At 39.6% G+C, this 25,476-nt stretch overlaps 1 protein-coding gene across 1 annotated transcript in view; it reads right to left on the reverse strand.

Annotated features, from left to right (window-relative positions):
* The window catches only part of LOC310931075 (voltage-dependent calcium channel subunit alpha-2/delta-1), a gene marked incomplete at both ends in the record, with an annotated part of 144,429 nt that extends 134,210 nt beyond the window's left edge, over positions 1 to 10,219 (reverse strand). Inside the window, 3 exons of the mRNA XM_083894161.1 lie at positions 1,840 to 1,956; positions 3,127 to 3,208; positions 10,128 to 10,219. Of these exons, the coding sequence (XP_083750287.1) occupies positions 1,840 to 1,956; positions 3,127 to 3,208; positions 10,128 to 10,219 (291 nt within the window). The remainder of the gene's footprint in view (positions 1 to 1,839; positions 1,957 to 3,126; positions 3,209 to 10,127) is intronic.
* Positions 10,220 to 25,476: the final 15,257 nt, after the last annotated feature.

Here is a 25,476-nt window from a genome sequence, read left to right on the forward strand (position 1 = left end):
GTGTTTATTGATATCTATATGCAGCATGAGCTCCTTTTATATTAGATAAGGTAGTTTTTTATTTTACTTTTATTTAGAAGACAATGCAAAAGCACAGAGCAGTTGAAACAATTAAAGGAAGGATGGAAATATGTTATGTGACTAAATATGACAATGTCCATTATCAATTTCTTGTCCATCTTGACAAATTTAAAAATATTGAGTATGAATCAGGCTTTATCCCTCAGTGCTGCCTTGGACTGTAGCACGGGGGTAAAGCGAGTTGTCAACTTGACACATGTAGGTTTGAGCGCCGGCTCTGCAAGTCTACATGCCAATGTGGCCTTGGGCAAGACATTTAAACCCATGTTGTTCCTGACGGCTGTGCCAGTAGTGTGTGAACGGGTATGAAAGATAAGTGATAGAAAATGTGCTGCCCATACACTATTATGACAAAAGTATTTGAAGGCCTGACCATTAGACAGGGATTCTAATGACGTATTCAAATACATATATAGGACTTTAATATGGAGTTGGTCCCCATTTGGCAACTTTCTTGGAAGACTTCTACATTTAGAAGACCTGGCTCACAAACTCTTTTTCCAAGGTGCTCGATGGGGTTGAGGTCAGTCAAGTTCTTCAACACCAAACTCATCAAACCATGTCTTTATCGTCATTGCTTTGTGCCATTGGATACAGTCATGTTGGAATAGAAAATGACCTTCCTCGTACTGTTGCCACAAAGCTTAATATTGTCTCAAAGGTATTGGTATGCTGAAGAGTTAAGATTGTCCTCCATTGGAAATAAGGGGTCTAACCCAAAGCCTGATTAAAACACCTGAATTCAATACTTGCGCTGAAAGTGTGAGTTAAAGGGTGTGAATGGTGAATGGCAAAACAGTTGTGTAAAGCAGCTTTGAGTGGTCATCAAAACTAGAAAAGCACTACATAAATACACACCAATTACCATTCACCATTTACTGCTTCTGTCAGTGAGAAAGCTTGCAATACTCTTTAAAACAGCAGTGGCTGGAAACACACAAATAATTTTCATTTGAAAATTCAATTAACCCTTTCTTCACGGTTGCCCCCTGTACAACACATTGAAAAACGGCACCGGAGCGTCAGCGTAATTATGTAAACAAAAACTGTGTGTCGACTGGAAAGCGGAGAACCCACAGATTCCAGCGGTACCATTTTTAACACTCTACGACCAAGATTCATGGATCCAGCCCCAAAATAAGAGCAAAACAACAACTGACTTTCAAGAAATACAAGCAGAAATATTGTCTTACCTTAGCTGTTTATCAAAACAAGTTATTTCCACCGGAACAAAACCACTTCTAATGAAGAACTACACTTTCCAGCATGCTTTTGGGACTATTCCCGGTCTGATGGATCATTACAGAGCGAAAAATCGTTCTGATTAGAGAAGGGCGAATGTCCGCACAAATGCGTCATATGCATTTATGTCCTTTTGACTCGCTAATGAAGTGATTCACACACATTTGCACCGGGGTCTGATTCTACCAGTTTAGAGGTTTAAAATGAGCTGTCAATCACCCTAATTAACCAAGGTAAGCCAGAGCTATGGCGCTGCTTAACTGCAGAGTCACAGAGATGTTCAGGGACTCCACACAGAGGGTCAGGGAAGAAGTGGTTAACATGTAAATGGTAACCAGGTCTGACAGGCACATCCACAGCACTTAATTTCAGTTTTCAGCACATACACATGATTATTGAGTAATACATAGTCAAGTCTACACCTACAACTGACAGGAAACACCTCTGTGTCTCTTCCTGCTCAGTGTTCACACTAACACACTGACAGCTGGCTCCTCAGAGTGGGACGAGTCTTACCTTCAAGGCAGCAGATCTCTTGCGCAGCAGCTGTTCAATGTTCCTGGCTGCTCTGGCCACCAGCTCCTCCGCATCATTTTGCTCAACACTGAACAGGTGTTGGTTTCTCAGAAAAATCTACACAGAGAGGAGTCTAGTATAGTATACAGCCACACATGCAAATAATACATTGATATTCACATACCGGTTTATTCACAATTCTAAGGTGAAATATGAAAATGATGTGTGATCTTCAATCAAAGTTATTCCTCATTTGTAGGCGCTTACTGCAAGGCTATTGAGGCTACGCCCCCCTACATGCACTGCATCATATTCCATGGATTTATTAAAATTAACAGGATAGAGCACCTCACCCTGTGGCTTGTAGCTGCAAGTGGCCAGTCATGACACCGCTACAAAAATCTAAAATATAAATAATTTCCGAAATTCCCAAATAAAAGTTCCCATGAAAAGTGCCTGGAAATTCACTGGGTTTTCTGCCCCTTTACGACCCTTGTCCGACCAGATGCATCAGGCCACCTCCTGAAATGGTTTAGCAAATAACAATCTGTCCATGGGCATATTTACACCTGTACTTACAAGTGGTCATGCACTATCTGATTGCAATCCAATCACATAACGTCTGTTATGTATATGTATGTGTAGAAACACGGGGTTATAAGTGCACCTCTTGCTCATTGCAGTTTTTTTTTACATACAGCCCCGATAACAGATCTTGGTAACAGATCTAGATTATTTTGTGACAGATTTGTTTTATGTTACGGACAAATATATTAAATTTGGAAATGAAGAATGTACATTTTTAGGAAAGATCATAACCCACTAGCAAGCTAGAGACAGGTTTTTTTTCACGCCAGAGAAGCTACGTCTAGCAGCTTTTGTATAAATCCAATATGGTGGCCACTGAAGAGCTGCTGTCTTTGGATTCAGCTGTTGATGACATTTTCAGTGACTTGTTCCAAACAGCTCCCCCAGGCAGAAGTCATTAGAAGCCATTACTAGATAGCCATTGCTCCAAGAAAACTACAACAAGCAACTTTGTTGACACGTTTTCTGTTGTTCTGCATTTGCCATCCAGATAATTGGTCTGATGGTCACGCCTCTTGAAAGTGGCAGTTGACTACATCCTTTCCAGGCTCGTACTCAATTGCAAATGATATTGAGGCACAGTCTGTTGTTAATCCGACTAGAAAGATCCAATGACTTGACAGAATACAACTTTATCTGGAGGTACATGTGTTAAATTTATATTATGTGTGTGTGTGTGTGTTGTGTTTCACTTTATACCTGAGTGAGGCTCTTTCCAGCTGTGGCCGTGTCTGCCAGGGTAATGAGCTCCTTCTGCATCTGATCCACCCATTCTTTAATCCTACAAGACAAAGCAATGCTTGCAGTCAATCTCAGACTACGTTGCAACAAAGGAAACATAAAAGTGCAATTAAACTATCAGTCAACGGGATCATCTGGTCACACACCATCAAAACAAACAAGGCCAAAAAGGGAATAAAACGAGAACCAAATACAATATCTTCTACTCCTTCACGTGTCACTAGGTGTCAGCAAATGTGATTAATTCCATTGAGTTCAAGCATGAAGTCAAGCAATCAGCTCAATTGTCAGGTGTAGTTGTGTGTCCGGTGATGGTGACTTGAGTGGACAGGTGAGCGGTACAAGGTAGCAGCACCGACACAGAGCTGTGGGGGACATCAGGTCCAGGCTACTGGATTATACTTTCCCCTCGTCCTTCTGCATCCAATCATCTTGTCAACACTCAGTAAACTCACATGCATTAAGATATACTCACATGGTATAATATGTCTCCCAGTGTCTCCTGAACACAATTGCAATGGATGGATATGCGTGAGGGATAACAGAGACACTACACTTAAGTGACACGACTCATAAATAAGGTGGAACCGGTGTGCATGCAGGTGCATTAATTTACCCCTTTATGCTGCCAAGCTTGCACACCCAGATATACATGGACACTAAGATAGTGACATTAATATTACATGAGAATAATACTCATACACTAATAGTGCAAAACACTGACGCCGACACTACAAAGGGTGGTGGTAAGAAGCAGAAAAGGTACTGAAGATCAAGAAGACAGACAAGGAATTAGAAAGATTCATCAGGGACACAAAATCCACAGTGGGAGAGGAAAATTGAAAGCAGGAACACTTGCGAAGAAAAATGAGATACTTTGCACGAGAAAGAGAGAGAGAGAGAGTACCAGAGGGCATAGCATAGTTTGAAACTGTTTAGGAAAAAAAAGGAAATCGAGCAATGCTTTTTCCAGTTGTGGAAAAAACACAGCTGCTGACAGGCAGTGGAGAACTTTGGGAGGCAAATTAATAACAGCTATGGTGATTAAGAGTCATCCATCCTATTGTTGATTTATCTAGCTATATATAGCTATATATATATATATATATATATATATATATATATATATATATATATATATATATATATATATATTTGACTACCAGTCAAAAGTTTACTAATTTTAATGGTATTTCTTTATTTTCTTTATTATGACTATTTACATTGTAGATTCTCACTGAAGGCATCAAAACGATGTATGAACACATATGGAATAATGTAGTAAACAGAAAAATGTGAAATAACTGTAAATATGTTTCATATTTTAGATTCCTCAAAGTAGCCACCCTTTGCTTCGATTACTGCTTTGCACACTCTTGGCATTCTCTCGATGGGCATCATGAGGTAGTCACCTGAAAGGTTTTCCAGCAGTCTTGAAGGAGTCCCCAGAGATTCTGAGCACTTTTTGGCCCTTTTGCCTTCACTCTGCAGTGTGTCCAAACTTTTGACTGGTTGTGTGTTTATATATATATATATATATACACATAGTATTTTAGAAATTGTATTGTTATTATTTGAATTGAATTGAATGATTAGGTGAATTGTTCACTCTAAATTGACCGTAGATGTGAGAGTGTGAGTGAATGGTTGTTTGTCTCTATAAGTGGCCCTGCGATGGACTGGCGAACTGTCCAGGGTGTACCCCACCTATTGCCCATTGTCAGCTGAGATAGGCACAGCACCCCCGCGACCCTCCGGTGGAAGATAAAGTGGTAGATAATGGATGGAGGATGGAATTGAATTGTAGTCCAACATGCAGAGAACAGTTCCAAACAGTGTGCTATTGTGAACATCCTTGACAGATAAATCTAAGTCAATTATTGCTTCACACAGAGAAACTAACATGCTTTTTATCTTTGACATTTTCTTCATTCAGAGAAGCAGAGGACTACCCCACAACGTTTTAGCCGCTCTAAAATCCATACTGCTAGGGCTAATGAATTTATGAGCTGCAGTATGTACTGTATGTATATGCAAGTCTGCCATAGATAATATGGACCTTCAGAAAATTTCAGAAGATATGAACTGCATTTCTAAATACTGAATTAAGTCATACTGTATGTATGTGTGTGTGTGTGTGTGTGTGTCTGTGCACATTACGCTGAATACTGAAATGTGCAGACAAAGATAGCTTGCTGTAAAGTGCTCACTCTGCTCATTATACACAGTCAAGGACTATAAATCTATGAGCACATTGCTTTTTATGAATATTCACAGTAAATTCTGGTTATTAAATACCATTTAAAGCTCCAGTGTGTAACATTTAGGGAAGGTTTATTGGTAGAAATTGAATATACTACCCATACATTTATATAAGTGTATAATAAAATCAAAAACCACTTGGAGTTCATGGCCTTAGAATAAGCCTATTGTACAGACTTGAGCCAAGGATCTTGCTCCACAGAGGCTTCCACCTCAAACAAAGGAGAACAAGCCTATGAAGAAGGACAAATAGAAAATGGCAGATTTGAGAAGGTGGAACAGTGGAGAGAGAAAGAGTGTTTACATTCTACATGGTCTGTGAAGGCTACCATATTTCCCTGACACACATGGAAAAGAGAAGGGGTGAGTGGAGGAGTTGAGTTTCATTATTATGAATAATTAATCATAATCTAAATTACAATCTGAAATAATGACTAGAACAACATCACAATGGTTATTTTAAGCCTTCTATTTTCAATGAATATTTAAAAAAAATGTTTTTGGACACAATTCATATAGTAAAGTTCTCACTCTTGCATTAATTTTTTACAGCTTTCTGACACATTCTCCATCCTCCACCATCCACACGAGGGTCACAGAGGGGGGACGGAGCCAATCCCATATAGAGATATATAGAGACGTGGGCCACATGCAGGCTGCATGAAGTTATAATAGAGTTAGAGTTATTTCTGTATGGTTCCTTTTATTATTATATTAATTTTGCATCATAAATACTTATAATGCTATGTATTTATTCACATCAAGACAAGCACTTTTATTTTTGAAATTCGAAATATCGTCATAAATATTATTTTTTATGTATTTTTCTCCAAAAATTGCAAAAAAGTCAAATATTTTTTGACTTGACTGACCCCCCTACTAACCAAACTAGACATGCAGTGCCTCCCAGGTCATTTGAGTTGGAGACCTCTGATTAAGAGTCCAATTAATCTCTCCATGAGGCTGAGAACCCGGAGAGGTGAGCTGTTGTTGCTGTGAGGCAACAATTCTAGCTACTGCACCATCGTACCTTCAATCACCAAGATGAACAGGATTATACACAGACAGAAAGACCTCAGTCCATGAATTGCTCGTCCTTAAATTGCATATTTCCAAACATTGCTTCAGTTCCCCATATGGTTTTATAAAGCAATGCTTCAGAAATACCACGAGGTGAGATTTACCGTCAGTCTGTCACAGCTGATCTATATGAAGTCACATCACCCCCTGAAATTGTGGCTTATGCATCTTATTTTAGCTCTTTCGCTATAATCATTAATTTAGTGAAGAGCGGAGCTCATTATCTCGCCATCTGCTCCACTGTTATTATATTGTTAAGTCTCATCACTGGCTAAAATAACAATGTGATGATTCAGAGGTGCCTATATAGTTATGAAGCCATTGTTGTTGTGCTGAATCGGCAAAATGTTTCTGCTCTGGTTCCTGAGCTTTGATTACTGCAGCCTCTAGTACTACACTGGATAATTAAACACACACAAACACACATACACATGGCAACTGGGTCAGACACTGGCCTACATTGTTTTATCAGACACAGGGAGCGCAAATGGGAGAAAAACACAAAGACGAGTGTGGAGACAATACGAGAAAAAGGGGAGACAGATGTGGTGCCACTATGCAACTGAACAAAGTAATGAGTTAGCCCATGGCGCGCACCTCGGTGGTAGATAGTGTTAAACTACAGTCTAATTATACAACCTCACTGAAGCACAGGATTGGTCCAGTCCAGACAGTGAAGCGGAATGGGGCATGGAAACACTAACAGTAACAACAAAACAACCTTCAGAGCTCTGTTTCAGCTCTGCAGCCCAGACTCAAATGGGTAATTTAGTATATCCTCAGTGTGGCCTAAATAATTAAAAACTATATCAATTGATATTAAGTCGAAGGCCTTAGATTTTGATCTTTGGCCAGCCTAATATCTCTTCACACAAATCAGGCTGTTGGAGATCAGACTAAAATATTCCTGGGGTATTACAGTGGTTCAGAACATCATAAGGTCTAACTTGCATTATGATTCAGTAGTGGGATATATAGAAGTAGTGTAGTAGTTGTATCAACATCTGCATGTAATCAACAACTGACTGTCAGATCAAATATAGAAAGAACAATTAAAAAACATTTTGACAATATTTGCTTGTCACTTTAATTATAATAATACCAATATATAATACTAAAGATATGTATTGTTTTCTTCTCTCATAAGGGCAGCATTTAAAAATAAAATGGTAAAAATAGATATATAATAATAATAATCTTAAAATAAAGAGGGAAGAATTAACATGAATGAGTCTGTCCATTCTGGGTTGAAAGCTGTTTTCGCTCACTCGTCTGTCACTTGCTTCTCACCTCCTTCATCTGTCCGTAAGGGTCGCCATGTATAGCGCCCCTGGAATGTTTAGTGGCATCACATGGAATGGCTTAAAGCTCACATAGAGTGGTCCTGTTGCACATATATGTTAGTTATGGAGGTCTACTTACATACATTAACTTGTTTTTATGGTCAAAAACCTCCTAATTGCTGTAAACGAGCCGATAGAAATCCCTCTTTTCTAATGCTGGCCTCAGCCGCGATATTTCAGACTCAACTCTCACACCCAGAAGACAGAGTGTGTGGTGATTGGCCAGCCAGCGTAGAGCCTTCCCAACTGTCTTGTGATTGGCCAATACCCGGAAGTGACATAATCAGCACACCCGCTCTTAAGAAGCACAGCTCCCCCCTCTGGAACAGTGGATGCACTGCTACTCATTATCAAAACATTCTTTTAAAATGTTTAAAAATAGTTTTGTCACTACTCCCCGTCACAGTCCCTTTTATGACTTTGACCCGGAGTCAGACCCAGAGTCAGAAGACACTGTTGCTCGTGAAACACCTCCACAACGGACGTTATTCTTCTGCGGTTCAATGTATGGAACCAGATGTGCCCGGACTAGGGCCCGGACTAGGGCCCGGAGCAGGACGATCTGCTGTTCAGGAGAAATGCTGTTTACGTAACCAGACTGGGGTTTTTTCAGAGATCTCGCTGAGCCCGAGATTACAATAAAACACAACTTCTCAACAGTGGCTGAACTGTTTGTTTCAAAACTTCAGGGCTTCGTAAACAAGGTAATGATGCAGATACACACTAAACAACAGCGTTAATTGGAACTTCCGGTCTAGGTCCGATTTAACTCGGATGCAATTGTTCAGTAGATTTCTTGATTCGCTAAACCAGTACCGTAAAGACTAGAGAAGCTGTGCGGGTCAAAATAGGAGTGCCCCATCAACATTTAAAGTACTTTATTGAATGTAGGTCCAGGTCCATATAGGACGGCACAAAAAATATTTCATGCACCCGGAGACGACGGAGAAGCTCTCCGACAGGCTCTCCGGTGACGTAGAGGGGTCTCTGTAACCGACGCAGAGCACTTTACGGAGGACTATAAATTGGGCTTAACTATGAATTGTTGTTATTGTATGGTCAACTGAGTTTATTTTGACACATGTATGAAGTGTTTTGTTGAAATAAGGGAGTTCATTCATTAATTTTCTACTGCTTTATTCTCCACGTGTGGGTTGTGGGGGGAGGTGGAGCCAATCCCAGCTGACATAGGATCAAAGGTCGACCAGTCCATTGCAAAGTTAGAGACGAATAACTATTCACCGTCATATTCAAAGCATTGTTGTATTATCAGGGGGAGCAGGAGCACCCAGAGAAAACCCATGTGCTCACAGGGAGAACATGCAAACTCCACACTTAAAGAGCCTTGTTTGAACTGGGACTCAAACAAGTGAACTTGCAATTTATTTCCAATTAAGAAAAGTCAACCACCTTCACCAGTACACCTAGTTGAGCTAAGCTCAGGCCGTGTTAAGGCCTGAATAACACAATTATCTAAAGTGGTCATCATGTACATGAAATGAAAGATTTAATTCCTTAATATGGATTAACAAATTGGATTAAGAAGTTCAATTTTGGTTGAAGGAGGAAAGGAAAATGTGGTCCAGGGTTCACATACAGCAGATTGCTCCAAGAGATAGGAATACATGGATGCACACACACACACACATATCCCATGTATACACAGTACGTATGAATGTATGCCATGGAGACAGCCCATCCCCACAGGTGTCACTTAAAATGCAGCATCAGCCAATGTACTCGCCCATTCTTTAATCTGTGGGACTTTTAGTGTCTCCCTGTGTCTTGAAATAATTCAACAAGCTGATAATGCACCCACATAAATGAAAGAAACCTATTCCATATGTGGAATACAAGTCATATTTTTTTTTCATACAGTGTGTGCTTTTGTAAAGGTCTAGTTTGTTTTATTTTGACACATGTATTAAGTGTTTGAGTGAGTTTGGTAAGGTGAGAGCGAGAGTCATGTCTCCCATGTTTGTTTGCAGTTGAAAATAAACAACAACAACAACAACAATGTAAATACAGACGGTAGACTACTGCAAAAGCTACACTGTGGTGATGTCCAGCCTTTAAAAAAAATCACCACGGATGCATGAATGAAAAGAGCCGACCTGGCCACCCCTACACTATCACGCCCCCACGCGCACACGTATATACCGTGCAGCCTGCGCCGCAAGTGGCTCATTAAAATCAAACACATGCATCTGACCGACAGTCTGTTAAAATTAAGAAACAAACAACAACAACACAGGATTACAGACATATACTTACACGAGCTGGGTCGGAAACTGCGATGCGAAAGAGCCGCTGAGCTGCCAGAGCAGGAGCAGGAAGAGCCAGACTCGCAGTCTGCAGGTACCCATTGCAAGATAAATCATTAAAAAAAGAAAAAAGAAAAGGGATAAAAGAAAAGGAAAAGGGAAGGGAAATTCCCCCCGACGAACGTCAACACCAAATGTGATCCACTCCCCTCTGGTGCCGGTGAATGGGAGAGAGGCAGTGTGCAGCAGGGAAGGCAGCAGCGTGAGTGACAGAGAGACTGCTCCCTCACAGATTAACAAACCCTGACACCTCTAATCTGATCAACCGGTCAATCCACAGCTCTAACAGGTACTGGAGCTGGAGATCCCTCCTCCCCCAACTCCACCCCCCAACTCCTCTCTCTCTCTCTCTCACACACACACACTCTTTCCTCTCTTTCTCACCCCCTCCCTCTCTCTTAGTCAAACACATGCACACACACACACGCCACACAATGTTGTCTCTCCCCTCCTTTCCAATCCAGTGGCACAAAAATAAATCACATATGTTCCTCGCATCTTGTGTGCTTCTAATTATTGACATACTGCAATTTATACTTTTGCTGCTTTATACTTTTTGCAGCAAAAAGTATATATATTGAATATACAGTGGTACCACCCTGTAAATGTTCATGATTTTCCTTTATAAATAATTGGTCGTTTGGATAAGACATTTCAGTTAAATATATCATGTCGGAGACAAACACAGTGATTATTTGAGAAGTGAAATAAAGTTATATGATTTACAGAAAGTGTGCAATAATTTTTCAAACAAAATTAGGCATGTGCATAAGTTTAGGCACCGCAAAAGACAACAATTTGTGCATCCTCCTTTTGCAGAAATAACAGCCTCTAAATGCTTCCTATAGCTTCCAATTAGTGTCAGGATTCAGGCGGAAGGTATTTTACAAAACATCTCCAGTTCAGTCAGGTTTGATGGTTTCCGAGCATGGTCAGTCAGTCCGCTTTAAATCACACCACAAATAATATTCAGGTCTGGGGACTGAGATGGCCATTCCATAACGTTGTATTTGTTCCTCTGCATGAATGCCTTAGTAGATTTTGAGCAGTGTTTAGGGTCGTTGTCTTGTTGAAAGATCCAGCCCCGGCACAACTTCAGCTTTGTCACTGATTCCTGGACATTGTTCTCCAGAATCTGCTGATATTGAGTGGAATCCATGTGACCCTCAACTTTAACAAGATTCCCAGTCCCTGCACTGACCACACAGCCCCACAGCGTGATGAAACAGCCACCACATTTTACTGTAGGCAGCAAGTGTTTTTCTTGGAATGTTGCTATTTCTGCCATGCATAACGTCCCTTGTTTTGCCCAAATAACTCTATTTTAGATTCATCAGTCCACAGCACCTTATTCCAAAATGAAGCTGGCTTGTCCAAATGTGCTTTAGCATAACTCAAGCGTTTGTGGCGGGTGCAGAGAAAAGGCTTTTTCTGCATTACTCTTCCATACATCATCAGCATCTCCTGATTGAGTTTGAGACCCCTGGTTTAGATGAAGTCTTGTGCTAAGTCCAGCATGGTGCTGCCCTAAGTTTGAATAACTGTTCTCTGTGAAGTGGTTACCTGGCACACAGAGTTTTTTTGGGGGAATGTAGCAGTGGCATTCCCATCAAAAATAAAAGATATCCACCCCGTTTTTCTGTCCTCATCGACAGGAAGAATGTGGAGTGTCTGGTGTTGGTTATTACAACCTAATACAGAGCAAAAACTCGCTAATTGAGCCACGTTCTCAGTCGATACGCTAAGCAGTTCCAAAGTCTGACGCGCTTCTTCTTCTTCTATTTAGTTTACGGCATTCATCTATAGGTGAACTACCGCCCACTAGGTGCATTACCGCCCCCATGACAGACCATTTGACCCTCTATCTGAACCAAGACCAGCTGTTATAAAGCAGTTTTTAGTTGTTAATGTCATGTCCAAAGCCACTGCATTCAAACATGTCCTTGCTAAGGTTTCTTGGCTTCATTTCCATCCACACAGACATTTTAATGACAGCCAGTAGAAGTTTGGAGTTTGCAGGGAACAGACACATCACACCCAAAATGGTTTCTCCCAGTAGAAGACATTGCTGCAAAATGTGCTGTAAACACCTCCACTGTGCAGTTAAGCAGTACTAGAGAAAAGGTGACAGTAGTCATACCACGCTGCACGCTGGCTGAAATTTAGAACAATTCAGTTCTTAGTCTTGTGGCCCTTTTTCAGGAAACCGTTGAAGTGTAAAAATGTAAACTTCTCTTCTTTTTGGGGGGCTGTTTATATAGATATTGTTATACAATATGAAACAACGTTTACTGTTCTAAACTGTCAGGCAACATTATAGATTTTTTTTTAAAGTTATTTTCTTTCTCATCATTCATAGGAATGAACAGGGTCCAAACAGACGTTAGCAATTGTTAATCATTCTATCAGTTACCATGAACAGCTGGGAATCTACACACAATGTTGATACATGGCATGACCAAGTTTAAAGGTGTGGTGGTATAATCCAGTTTTTAACCACATAATACAATTAAATAATACTCCCAATTGTTCAAAGAAATAATGTCTCTTCAAAATGTAAACTGAAATCCCTTCTACAGGGAAACAAACTAAGTACAAAACATCTATTGAGCAAAACTCAATGGCTCTCTGAGACTTGTGTATCTTATCCATGGAGACACACACTCCTGATGTGAGCTGGGGGGGTTGACTTTCTCACCTAGACTGCAAGTTTACAGCAATGCCTGGCAGTTATCGGCAACTGACTCAAATTTCCAGTTGACTGGGAGTTTCACAGCAATTCACAGGGACGATAACTGCCCCAAATTCCACTTTTCATGCAGTGACAGCAGGGAAATACCTTCAAATTTGGCTGTGAAGGTGCTTCATCGACTGCAGATAAATCCGCGGGAAAACCCAGTGCATTCCGCTGACCGGGAGAGAGCAACTGTGCCGGGGAGCAAACGTCAGTGTCCGGGGCCCGTCCCAGGCTAACCTTCTTGTGGGCTAATGACTGTGAAATGTATTTCCTTTACATACATGTTTTTATTCTACGTGCATGGTTGAGGAATGTCAGTTTTGTATGATTAGAGATTACTATGTGTCTCTTTAGTTTACATTTTTATTTAATAATTTACTTTTACAATGCACTGTTCTGGGGTTTGTCCCCAAAGGCTTTTCTTTTTTTTGAACAATATGTTTATTGACATTTTTCTCAAAACACATGTGTACAGTGTACAATTCCAGACTCCTAAAAGTGAACAAATATTCCAGGCTACACTGAGACATGTGGTATAAACAAAACTTCAGACAAACAATTTAAGGAAAAATTAAATAAATTATACAAAATACAGAAGAAAATTAAATAAATAATAATAATAAAAAAATTAAACAAAACAAAAGAAACCTCTCAGGTAGTAACACTCATATGTTACAAAATAGTGCAACAATTTGTTGCTTATTCAATCTCATTTATAAATATCTTCACAGTATATATTCTCTTTAGCCTCATTAAGAGGTTTACATTGACCCAAACTCAATCCTCCTCTTCGTCCACTAGCTCCACACCTTTCACAAACCGCTCAAATGGTCCCCAAATTTTCTCAAAAAGTTCTTGTTTCCCTCTCTGTATGTATGTTATTTTTTCCAAAGGGAAAGTAATTAACATTTGCCTAACCCAGTAAGTGACACTTGGTTTGCTGGATTTCTTCCAAAATAATGCTATTGATTTTTTTGCATGTAAAAGACACATGTCTATCAGAACTTGTTCACTCTTGGTATATTTGTGATTTTTGGGGTAGAGTCCTAAAATGAAGAAAACTGGGCTTATCACAAGATCTTTTGAAATAATCTTTTCTATCGCTTTCTTAATTTCTTCCCAAAAAGCTTTGACCTTACTGCATTCCCACACACAATGGAATAGCGTCCCCTTTTCCTCCATACATTTTGTACATAAATCAGGGATATTACTGTTATATTTATTTAATTTAGCTGGTGTGATATAAGTTCTCATTGTCCATTTATACTGTAACAGTCTCAATCTCGTGTTGACTGATTGGGAGTGAACCTTTCTGCATATTGATCCCCAGTCCTCTGGAGAGATCTCTTCTCCCAGATCTCTACTCCATAAGTTTTTTTTGCAATCTGAATTTTCTGGTGAGTTAGACATCAATACATCATACAACTCTGAAATAGCACCTTTGCTTAAACTATCCTTAGACATCAATTTTTCTAAGGTGGATGTTAAGGGTTTGGTTATAAGACCATTTTGACTTGTCCTGATAAAAGCTCTAAGTTGGAGGAATTTAAAAAAATATTTTTTATCTACGTCATACTTATCTTTAATTTCTTCAAATGACATCATATTATCTGAATTCGGCAAATACAGGTCCTGAATCTTTTCTAATCCCTTTGATGCCCATGCTTTAAATATAGCATCTGCTCTCCCTGGAGTAAAGTGTTGATTTCCCCACACAGGACTGTACTGGGACAATATTTTAGGTTCTTTAATGTATTTTTTTACTTCAAACCACACCTTTATCATGTTTTTAACAATTGGATTAGTAGTTCGTTTCATCAAATTTGTCAATGTATCGGAATACAAGTACAGGGGCAGAGACAAACTTAAACCCTCCGATTCCATTTCTGTCCATTGTGGACTATCCCTTGTTGCAAAGTAAAACTTAATGGTCCTTAATTGTACTGCCCAATAATACCAGATTATATTTGGACTTTTTAGGCCCCCCTCACTGTATGGTAAATATAGGAGTGATAAGCGAACTCTGGCACACTTATTAGCCCATATAAATTCTGTGAATGATCTTCTTATTTTCTGAAAAAAATCATCAGGTGGAGGCAGTGGAACATTCTGAAATATATACAGTATTTTAGGGAGTATATTCATTTTTATAATATTTATTCTGCCAATCATGGATAAAGGCAGGGTAACCCACCTATTAATTGAACTTGTTATTTCTTCCATCAAAGGCTCATAATTGATTTTTACAGTCCGATCTAGTTTAGATCCAATTTGTATTCCTAAATATGTAAATTGATCTACCACTTTAAATCTAGAGGTTTCTGTAAGTTGTATTTCCCTTTCCTTTTCATTAAGTAATAGCAAGGAGGACTTATTGTTATTAATTGTATATCCTGAGATGGCACCAAATGATTTTATTAAATGTAGAAGAGCAGGAAGTGTTTTGTTAAGGTGGGAGAGATATAAAATAACATCATCTGCATAAAGGGAAAGTTTATGTTCTGTCTGGCCAATTGTTATTCCAGCTATTCCGGTGTGACTCCGTACGGCAATAGCAAGTGGTTCAATCGCCAGAGTGAACAAAAGCGGGGACAAGGGGCACCCCTGACGGCATCCTCTTTTGATTGAGATAATTTTTGATATATTTTTGTTCGTTAATATTTCCGCTGTAGGGTTAAGATATAATAGTTGAACCCACTTTATAAATTTGTTCCCATATCCAAATCTTTCCAGAATGTTAAAAAGGTAAGACCATTCCACCTTGTCAAAGGCCTTTTCGGCATCTAGAGATAGGAAGGCCATGTCTGAAGTGTTCTCCAAACTTTGAATAATATTAAGGACCCTCCTAACATTGTGGAACCCTTGGCGGCCAATGATAAACCCATTTTGATCTCTATGTATTACACTGGGTAATGTTTCTTGTAGTCGTCTTGCTAAGATTTTACACAAAATTTTGAGGTCAGAGTTTAGTAGACTTATTGGTCTCATATTTTCGCATCTATTGTTGGGCTTCCCTGGTTTTGGCAGTAACGTTATTAATGCACCAGTCATTGATTTGGGTAAACTACCATTACAAAATGCTTCCAAGAACATTTCTAATAGTGGTTTAAGTAACTTTGTCTTAAATTTTTTATACAGGTCTATTGGAATTCCATCAGGTCCTGCTGATTTTCCTGCTTTCATGCCATCAATAGCGAGGCTTATATCCTCTTCTTTAAGATCTGCCTCTAGCATCTCTGCATATTCTTCAGAAATAGTTGGAATATCCAGCTTATCCAGAAATGTCTTTTGGGCCTGGGGGTTGTAGCTGATTTGGGATTTATATAGATTTTCATAGTATTCCCTAAATTCCCTGTTTATTTCAGCAGGGTCTACTATTGTCTCGCCATTATGATTGATAATCGAAGTAATACTTTTTCTCGTTTCTAACTGCTTGATCTGCCAGGCTAGAAGCCTGCCGGGTTTTCCCCCTTGCTCGTAGAACGCTTGGTTCAGCCTAAGCATACTGGATGCTGCCCTGTCTGCCGATTGTTTGTTATATTCTGCTCTTAAAAGCAACAATTCTTTTTCTACCTCTGGAGTTCTATTCCCATACACCTGTTCTTGAAGAATTTGTATTCTAGATTCTAGTTGCTGTCTTTTCTGGCGTAACTTCCTAGATTTGGATGAGGTATAACTTATTACATGCCCCCTTAAGAAGGCTTTAAAAGCATCCCATTTGACACATGCAGTTGTTTGTGTTGTATTATCCTTAAAATAATTATCTATTTCTGTTCCCACATACTTCACAAAATCAGCATCTTGTAACCATTTCTGACTAAAAGTCCACCTGGGTGGATCTCTAATAAGGTTCCCATCTGTGTATGTCATACAGCACAGTCCATGGTCTGATATTAATATACTACCATAGGAACAATCCTGTATTTTTGAAACCAATGATGCAGAGACTAAAAAGTAATCTATCCGTGAGTATGTCTGATAAGTACTTGAGTGACAGGAGTAGGCAACATCATTAGGTTTCAAATGTCTCCATATGTCTAACAGATTTAACTCTTTAATGAAATGGTGAATGGCTGTTCTACTTCTATTATGGGTTTGATCAGTACCTGTAGATCTGTCTCTGACTGGGTCTAGCGTACAATTCCAATCCCCAGCAATTATGTATTCTCCTGGGAGGGATGCAAGTGTGAGAAATAAATTTGTAAAAAAGTTGGGTTCATCTGTATTGGGGCCGTAAATATTAACCAAGTTCAAGTTTACTGAGAGCAGCGACCCCTGGACGATCAAATATCTACCAAGTTTATCCTCGATTACATTAGAAACCTGAAAGGGCACCGATTGGTGAATTAGTGTCACGACTCCCCTTGCCTGCGTTGTAAAGGATGCCATATAGATGTTCCCCTGCCACCTCCTTCTAATTCTTACTATGTCCTCTTTTAAAGTGTGTGTTTCCTGCAGAAAAACTATTTTTGAGTTGGTGTCTTTCAACTTGTTCATAACCTGTTTGATTTTCTTAGTTTTTTGTAAACCTCTGCAATTCCAAGAAGTACATTTAAGTTCTACTTTTTGAGACATTCCAAATAATATACCATAAGACCACATTAATGAAAGTTACATATCTGAGAGGATGAACACATTTAAACACTAGAACATTGATTGAACATACTGAACAGTAGAAAAACAATAACCCCGTTGTCCCAACTAAATGGGATACCCCCCTAAATTTGCTTCCGGCTACTGTTGTGAACAGATCCTGGATCAGTCCACTCAGTCTTCTCTTGGACCGGTTCAAAACAAAAAGAGAAAAAATAAATTAGGTGTAGTCTGCCCTAACCTGCTCCGTTATACTTTTATCAGAATAGTTACTCCTGAAAAAGATAAAAATAAAATAAAAAGTGGTATAAGTGCAAGCTCATAGTTTGCCTATGTTAAAGTGCTGACTATTGCAGTTTTTAATACCAGCATTTACTAAATTGACTAGTTTCATATTACTAAAGAGTGAAAAATAAGATTGAGGGCAATGTCTAGACGGAGCTCTATTGAAATAACAAAAATTATGATATCTTAACCAGCAACTTAATCACAAAAGTTCAAACTTGTTCACCTGCTTTCCAGGGCTCAACAGTGTGTGCTCCTTTATGTAACAACAAACATCCTTGACTTGAGTACGTTATATAAACTTGTGCAATTATTATAAGCTACTAGTGTTCAAAATACTGGTATACTGATACCTTTAACTTAAACATGTCAATAAAGATTATTTTACTTTCAGGGAAAAGAAGAAGAACAATAACAACAAAACAGCAATACTATTTTCACGTTTCATTGATTCCCCATTTTAGTACCACAGATTATTTAGTTTCACAGTTTGTTGATGCAAAATCCCTCATTCCGTGTAGTCATCCTCACATCTGCACGGATGTAAAAACAAACACTCAGCTTACAGACCTGCTGCTTCCTCCGGCTCCGGCATCAACACCCACCCCCGCCGCATCTTCTTTCACCTTATTTATGAAGTGCTGCACCTCCGTCGGAGTGTTAAATGTGCGTGTTTGTTCCCTATAAGTTAGCACAAGTTTGACCGGGGGTATTATGCCGTGCCTAAGACCCAGGCTCCGCAGCTGCTGGCGCACAGAATCGTACTGTCTCCGTTGTTTGTGGACTTCGGTGGCGAGATCGTTGTATAAGCGCACATGTTGGTTCTTGTAGAGGATGTCTTTCTTAGCTTTTGCCGCTTTTATCACTTCTATCTTCTGCTTGTAGTTCAGAAATCTCATGATCAACGTTCTCGGCGGAGTTGCGTTGTCTTTTCTCGGCCCGACCCGGTGCGCTCTCTCCATCACTATCGGGTACCGCAGGGGAGCCAAATTCAATACCTCCGGTAACCAGCCCTCCAGAAATGAGCAAGGGTCCGGGCCCTCGGCCCCCTCGGGCAAATTCACCAGCCTCAGGTTATTCAGGCGCGATCTCGTTTCCATATCTACAACTTTATCCTCCAAAACTTTGTTTCTTTTCTTCAGTGCTTTAGCCGTTTCTTGCAGCTCTGCATGCTCGTCCTCCACGGTTGATAAACGTACCTCTGCTTGCTTTATTCTTTCGTTACACTCAGACAGTTCTTTTCTGTTTTCTTCAACGGCATGCAGGATCCCATCAAGTCTGGTTGAGAACTCGGACTTCAAGCCGTGTATAGCCGCCAGTATTTCTGCTTTAGCTCCGGTTAACTCACTGTCGTTTTCTTCAGGAGTCTCCGTGTTAGCGTTAGCCTCTTTGCTAGCTTGATTGTCCATTCTTTGCGACTTGAAGTCGGTTAACTTCGCTTGCGTCTGTAATTTTCCTTTACTTCTACTCGATTTCCCAAGATTTGACATCACCGCTTTAAGAGCTAGAGACGCCTGCACTTTTTAGGTGCAGTTCTATATTTTATATCAGGATTTTTAAGGATTTTTGGCGGAGCAGGTTTGAGCGTGACTTACTCGCTTGCGGTCATACCGGAAGTCCCCCCCAAAGGCTTTTCTATTCTATTCTACATTAAGTTTCAGGCAGACATGCCAGTGTGTCAGCCAAGCTTAGCTAACACTGTTATACACTTTGTCAGTGGATATTTAACATTATGTTTTTTTACAGACCGTTATCATCACCTTGTCATCTCCTCTCATGTGATTCTCTGCTGGCTTACTGTCTATTTCTGTACAAAAGCAGACACTTAATCTCTGCCTTTCACTGACAGTTTATTGTTTTACATCTGTGAAGAATTTCAGGACCAAAATAATAAGAGATATTTCACCGTTTAAAAGATGAATGTCTATTAAAACTGGGTCAGCTATGTAGTAAAAATGTGAAATAATATTTGAAGAAAGTGCCTTCTTGACTGAGAAAGGCAGAAAAAAATATTTTTCACTCATGTACACGAACGACAACAACTCCCACAATGCACTGCGCCCGCTGCCCCTGCAAGAGTCTCGCCCAGTGTCCAGTATGTAATTTCTTCTACTGAGTAAAGCTAAGATATTTTTCTATGGTGATAAATTGTACCGGGATGTGCAGTAATCAAGGACAAGCAGTAAGATCCCATTATTTGTCGATCAGAGATTCAGAGCTCTTTTTTTTAGATTTTTTTAGAAACAGGGAAGCACAATTAAAAATAAAATAAGATAAATAATAATAATAATAATAATACTATTATTCTAGCAATACAACACCACATGCAAATCAGTGAAGTATTCCTTTAACAATCTAACATCATATCACATTTTAGTATATCACTTAATTGCCCTACTTGAACATGTTAGTGAAGTTACAAAACACCATCCATCTTCTACCGCTTTATCCTCCGCATTAGGGGCCGTAGGGGTGCTGTGCCATTCTCAGCTGACAGAGGGCGATATAGGCGGAGTCACAGCCTGGACAGGTCACCAGTCCATCACAGGGACACATAGAGACAATTTTTTTGTTGACTCTCACACTCAATTTAGAGTGACCAATTTACCTAATCCCCATATTGCATGTTTTTGGACTGTGGGAGTCCCACCCACACATGGGGAGAACATGCAAACTCCAGGCAGAAAGGTCCTTGTTCTGACCGGGTCACGAACCCGGGTCCACCACCAATATAGGCTGGGTCACGCCATGAACAATTCGCCAGTCCATCACAGGAATTACAAATTTTGTTTAATTTCAGGCAATTCAGTGCTAAGAATAATTGACTTGTACAAATAACAAAATATTTACTGTTGATTGAAGACACTTGTCACTTAGCTGCATCTGTGGTTTCCCTGTGATTGCTTTTACCTCCTATATAAAGAAACATCTGCTGAAATGAGGCTCTGACTCAGATGGTATATGTATATAAAAAACAGTTACCGCGGTTACAAGCACACAGACATGCAGGTTTTGCTCTTTAAAAAAAAAAAAGAAAAGAAAAAAAGCCCTATGACCTTGCATGTGCCTCCAACCTTGAGCGATGGGATAATTTACTGGCTTTGATAGCACAATCTTTGCCAATCACTATCAGTCATCTCAGCAGCGTGAGTGACAGCCAGCAGAGAAGTCGTTTTCTGTTGGAGTTACGGCCAGAGTGACAGATGTACATATTGATTTTACACATATACATAGCCTATAGTGTAAATGAGCAAAGTAAAGTAAAAACAAAAAAAAAAGCTAAATAAAATGCAGCATCATTAATCATGTGATTGTGTGTGTTTTTCCCCTGTCCTATAATGCAAGTAAACATAACATGCAATCAAACCCTATATATTTTTATTTTCTTTTGGATATCCCTCAGGAATATCAATGAAGAAAAAAGCAATTGAGGATCATGCTTTGCTAATTGCTCATTTCACAGTGATTAATTCAAGAACAAGAGCGAGTTTCAGTGCATAATTTATTTTTATTTTCATATTCTCTGATTTTGTGTCTTTGCTTTGTGAATTTCCTATTCCACATACATATTCTGTCTACACTGTATATAATATTCAGATTTATATCATATTTATATTCACTATTTTTTACATGTCTTTCCTGGTATGTCTAATGTATACTGTTTATTGTATTTTTACAGTGCCTGCTGCTACACATTTATCTATTGTGGGACTAATACCTTATATTATCTCCTTTTCAAACATGAGATGAGCTGGAAATGGAAATATGTTGTCAATCTATTAATCTTATGCCGTTGCTTCTGTGCTGTTTTTTTTTACAGAAATGTATCCATGGAATGCATTTATGCACTGAAGACTCAAATGCACACATATCTTGACTAAAGTGAGCATGATATGAATTGTAAGGGGAAAAAAACATTGAATATACAGTATAAGCTCTCATACCAGTGCAGGACACATTTTTTTTTTTTACATTTAAAAGATAATCAACACCGTGTGTGCATGTGTATGTATATGTATGAGTGTGTGTGTGTGATATTCAGGTCTGGAGGGAGGGCAGCACAAGCAGGATGCTTGGGGATTTGGTTATCAATCGTTGCCTGGCAACCACACACCATCCATTGCGTCCCCCCCTTCTCTCTTTGTCTCTCCCATCTCCATCCCTCCCACCCCCTCTCTCCCCTCAATGCATTGAGAAACTCTTGAGAAACCCCCCCCCCCCAACATTTCACAACATTTCGCATAACCTCGTCCATATTCGTTCTTACAAACACCTTTCTCACACTCATTTTCACAGCGGGTGGGGGCGGGGGACATAACAGTGTAGAGGAACATAACAGTAAAGAGCAGAGAGTAAGGTTCAGGCTTCCTCTGAAGACATCCCCACTATGTGGTTCTTTTTTATCATTATTATACAGGAACACCTCGCACTACACCCAGATGAGTAAGAGGTGTCAGAATACAGACTGCACTGCATGCTACACCTCTCCCTGTATCATCTGGGAAATAGCTATACGGTCAACAAGCAAACAAGAGGAAGAACTAATGCTATCCACACGACAGTTTCTCTTTCTCTGAGGCCTGTTGTTCCTCACAAAAGCATTACACATGATTGTCTCATTTGTTGTAATTATTCTGCCTCTTTTGGGTCTTTTTGAACAGAAACAATGTATTATTATGTATATGCTTCGTAAACAGGCTCTGTCAAGTAATACTTGGAGACCTGACTGAGGGAGTGTTTGTGTGTATAGCACCAGAGCAGGGGCGGGGCTGTGGGGAATAGAAGCTTTTATTTTGTCAAATTGTTGAATGACCAGGTTTTTTGAGCAGCAGGGTTAACGTCTGAAACTTTTCACCGGCTGCTTCCTTGTGCTTTCAGTCATACTGCATTTGCTTTACCAGCACCACGTTGCTGCTGCCTATGTCTGACTCATGAATCACTTCCTGCGTGCAGTGGGGGGAATGAGATCCAAACACTGCCATACCAAGAAACACAAGCTGTGTCTCAATCGTCAAGGCTGCATCCTCCAAGGACACGGAAGTCAGACGCTGTAAGAAATGAGACAGTCCAGCACACACAACTCACCAATTTCCCTTCTTCTCCTAAACAATTCTGGCAAGCTGTGCCAAACACTGCCCTCCACGGTTCAAAGTCCTGAATCACACGTGCTGCTAGTTTAACCCCTAATCAGTCAAAGCATCTGAAAAATACAATGTCATATGATATAAAATAAATATATCTAACATAAATTATACAGTACATCTGTCCCCACCACATCACGCAGACAGAGAGACTGACACAGAGAAAGAGACTGACAGACTGATATACAGAGACTGACAGACTGACAGAGACATTGACAGACATACCAGCACGCACCACATCATCTCAGCCCTGAGTCTCTCCTCTAACTTACTTACTATATTAGCCTTTTGTACAAAACTCTTGCACAACTGTCCAGTATTCATTGCTGATTAACTGGACTGTACCTTTGTCTCTTTTTACAAAAAAATATCTTGGACTGCACACTGTTCACCTTGCACTACTGATGTGGTTGCACCTGGAGGACACAGCCTTGACTATTAAGATACAATTACAAAGAGAGTTGTGTGGAGCTAAAATACTTGATCACTTTTGTGTGAACTCCTTAGACCATCAACTAAATGTAACAGACATCACATTACATTTGTATTTAAATGTTAATCACCACTGCTTTAATCCAAAATTAGCAATCACATCAACAAAAACAATACTTGAAGATAGAACCACCTGGCGTCTGTTTCACAAAGCAGCAGGTTCAACAAACTCTGTGTCTAACCCTGAACTCTGAGTTGATCTACTCTGAGATGTGCTCATACGGTGAGTTTGAGCATGTTTTTAGAAGGAAGTGTAACACCGCTGCAGCAGCAAAAGAGAAGGAGACGGCGTGGGAGAACACTGTTGCTCCGGTCAATGCGTACGTTTAAATGTAGTCCTTTGCAGAGATTATGACCTTGTCATAATCTCATGGTGGTACCTCATTTAGCTCATGTTTTACATTGTAAAGTAGATAGGAAGTGGCTGTTTGATTGTACAGTTGTTGTATCCCCAACATAATGCTGCTTACACACATAAATACTTCTCATCTATATCACGTTCAAGTGCTCTGCATCTCCGACATTGTATAAAAAACTCCCATTTGCAAAAAAAAAAACGCAGTGCAACACAACTTCTGCTGGGATGTGAGAGCATGTCCTTCGGTTAGTAATGTTGGAAATGTAAGGACGGATTAGGTTGTGTATGTAAATGATGGACTGTGATGTGAAACTGTACCGCTCAAAAAGATGCAAGAACATCTATGCGCGGTCTGATAATCATCTCCCGACAAATATTTAATTCTCTGCGCAGTAATGCTGCACCTTCATCCACGGGATCATTGTCAAAGGGACATGGTAGTGAAAATAGTCTCCACCTAATATAACTTCTAATGTAGACGGCACTATAACTATAACTATACTACGCCAAAACTCGCCTGCTGACTGAATGAATGAGGAAATCAAATACCGTGTGTGGCTGAAAGAGGGCGGAGACAGAGAGAAACTCCAGGTTACCTCCCTTTGTGAAACGGAAAACTCTGAGTTTCCCTCATTTCAGGGTTAAAGCTATACTTACCTTTCTTACATGTCTCACAGCACTTAGTAACAATTTGAACATGAACATGCCATATCATGTTTTCTATTTCTTATTTTTAAGTTGTAAATTGCCTGAAACTATGCTGCAGTAACACAATCATTTCCCAGTTTTGGCATCAATAAAGTATATCTATTGATCTATCTATCTTACTGTCTTACTTATTTGTGGTTCATAGATTCTACAATTGACTTTTACTTACAAATGCATGTGTTGACAGGACGTTTTGCACCAGAATAAGTATTTCCTATGTGGAGTCAAAATATTTTATGTTTTTTTTATTGTGAGTTTAAGTTGGTAACTTTTTCAAAGTACCATGAGTTACACAACAATGGTCCTCTCCTTAACAGCCAGGCATTCGTCATTTGGTTGAACCAACACTGCCTCTCAGTGGTCATGTCTTCATATTGCAGCTATATGAAGCAGCAAAAACAAGACCAAGCTAAATAAAAAATGTTCCCCAAACACTACATTTCCAGAAACTCTTGCTAAAATTGTTAAAGCATTAAAATAATTATTGTGGAGGACTGTGTGATCACCTGTTCTGAAACTGAAAACTCAGAGTTTGACAGCTCAGAGTTGGACTGAGCTCAGAGGTGCTTTCTGAAACGGGCCCCAGTACTTCTTGTCCAGAGTCCCTCAGTCTGATACACAAATGATTGTGCTTGCTGGGAGAACTAACAAAACACAACTTAACAACACAAGTTCTTCAACACACTTCAAAAGTCTCCTTAAATGACCCACTTCAGGGAGAATTGTGGGAGGTGAACATTGTCTGACATAAACAATACTTACCAGACTTACAATAATAGCAATCGATGCCACAAACAAGACTTTATTGAGATATGGTCTCGAGGATGTGGAGTCGATGTCATCATTCAATGTAAAGGCCATGGCGACGGTCTGAGTGAGTTTCACACATGGATGTATATGTCAAAAAACACTGTGGAGAAAAAACAGGAAACAAAAGAAACATTGCAGAGGTGGAGTTAAACTGATTGTTACTCAGGGCGTTGCA

The sequence above is a fragment of the Microchirus variegatus genome (genome assembly GCF_963457635.1).
Source record: "Microchirus variegatus genome assembly, chromosome: 8".
NCBI lineage: Eukaryota > Metazoa > Chordata > Actinopteri > Pleuronectiformes > Soleidae > Microchirus > Microchirus variegatus.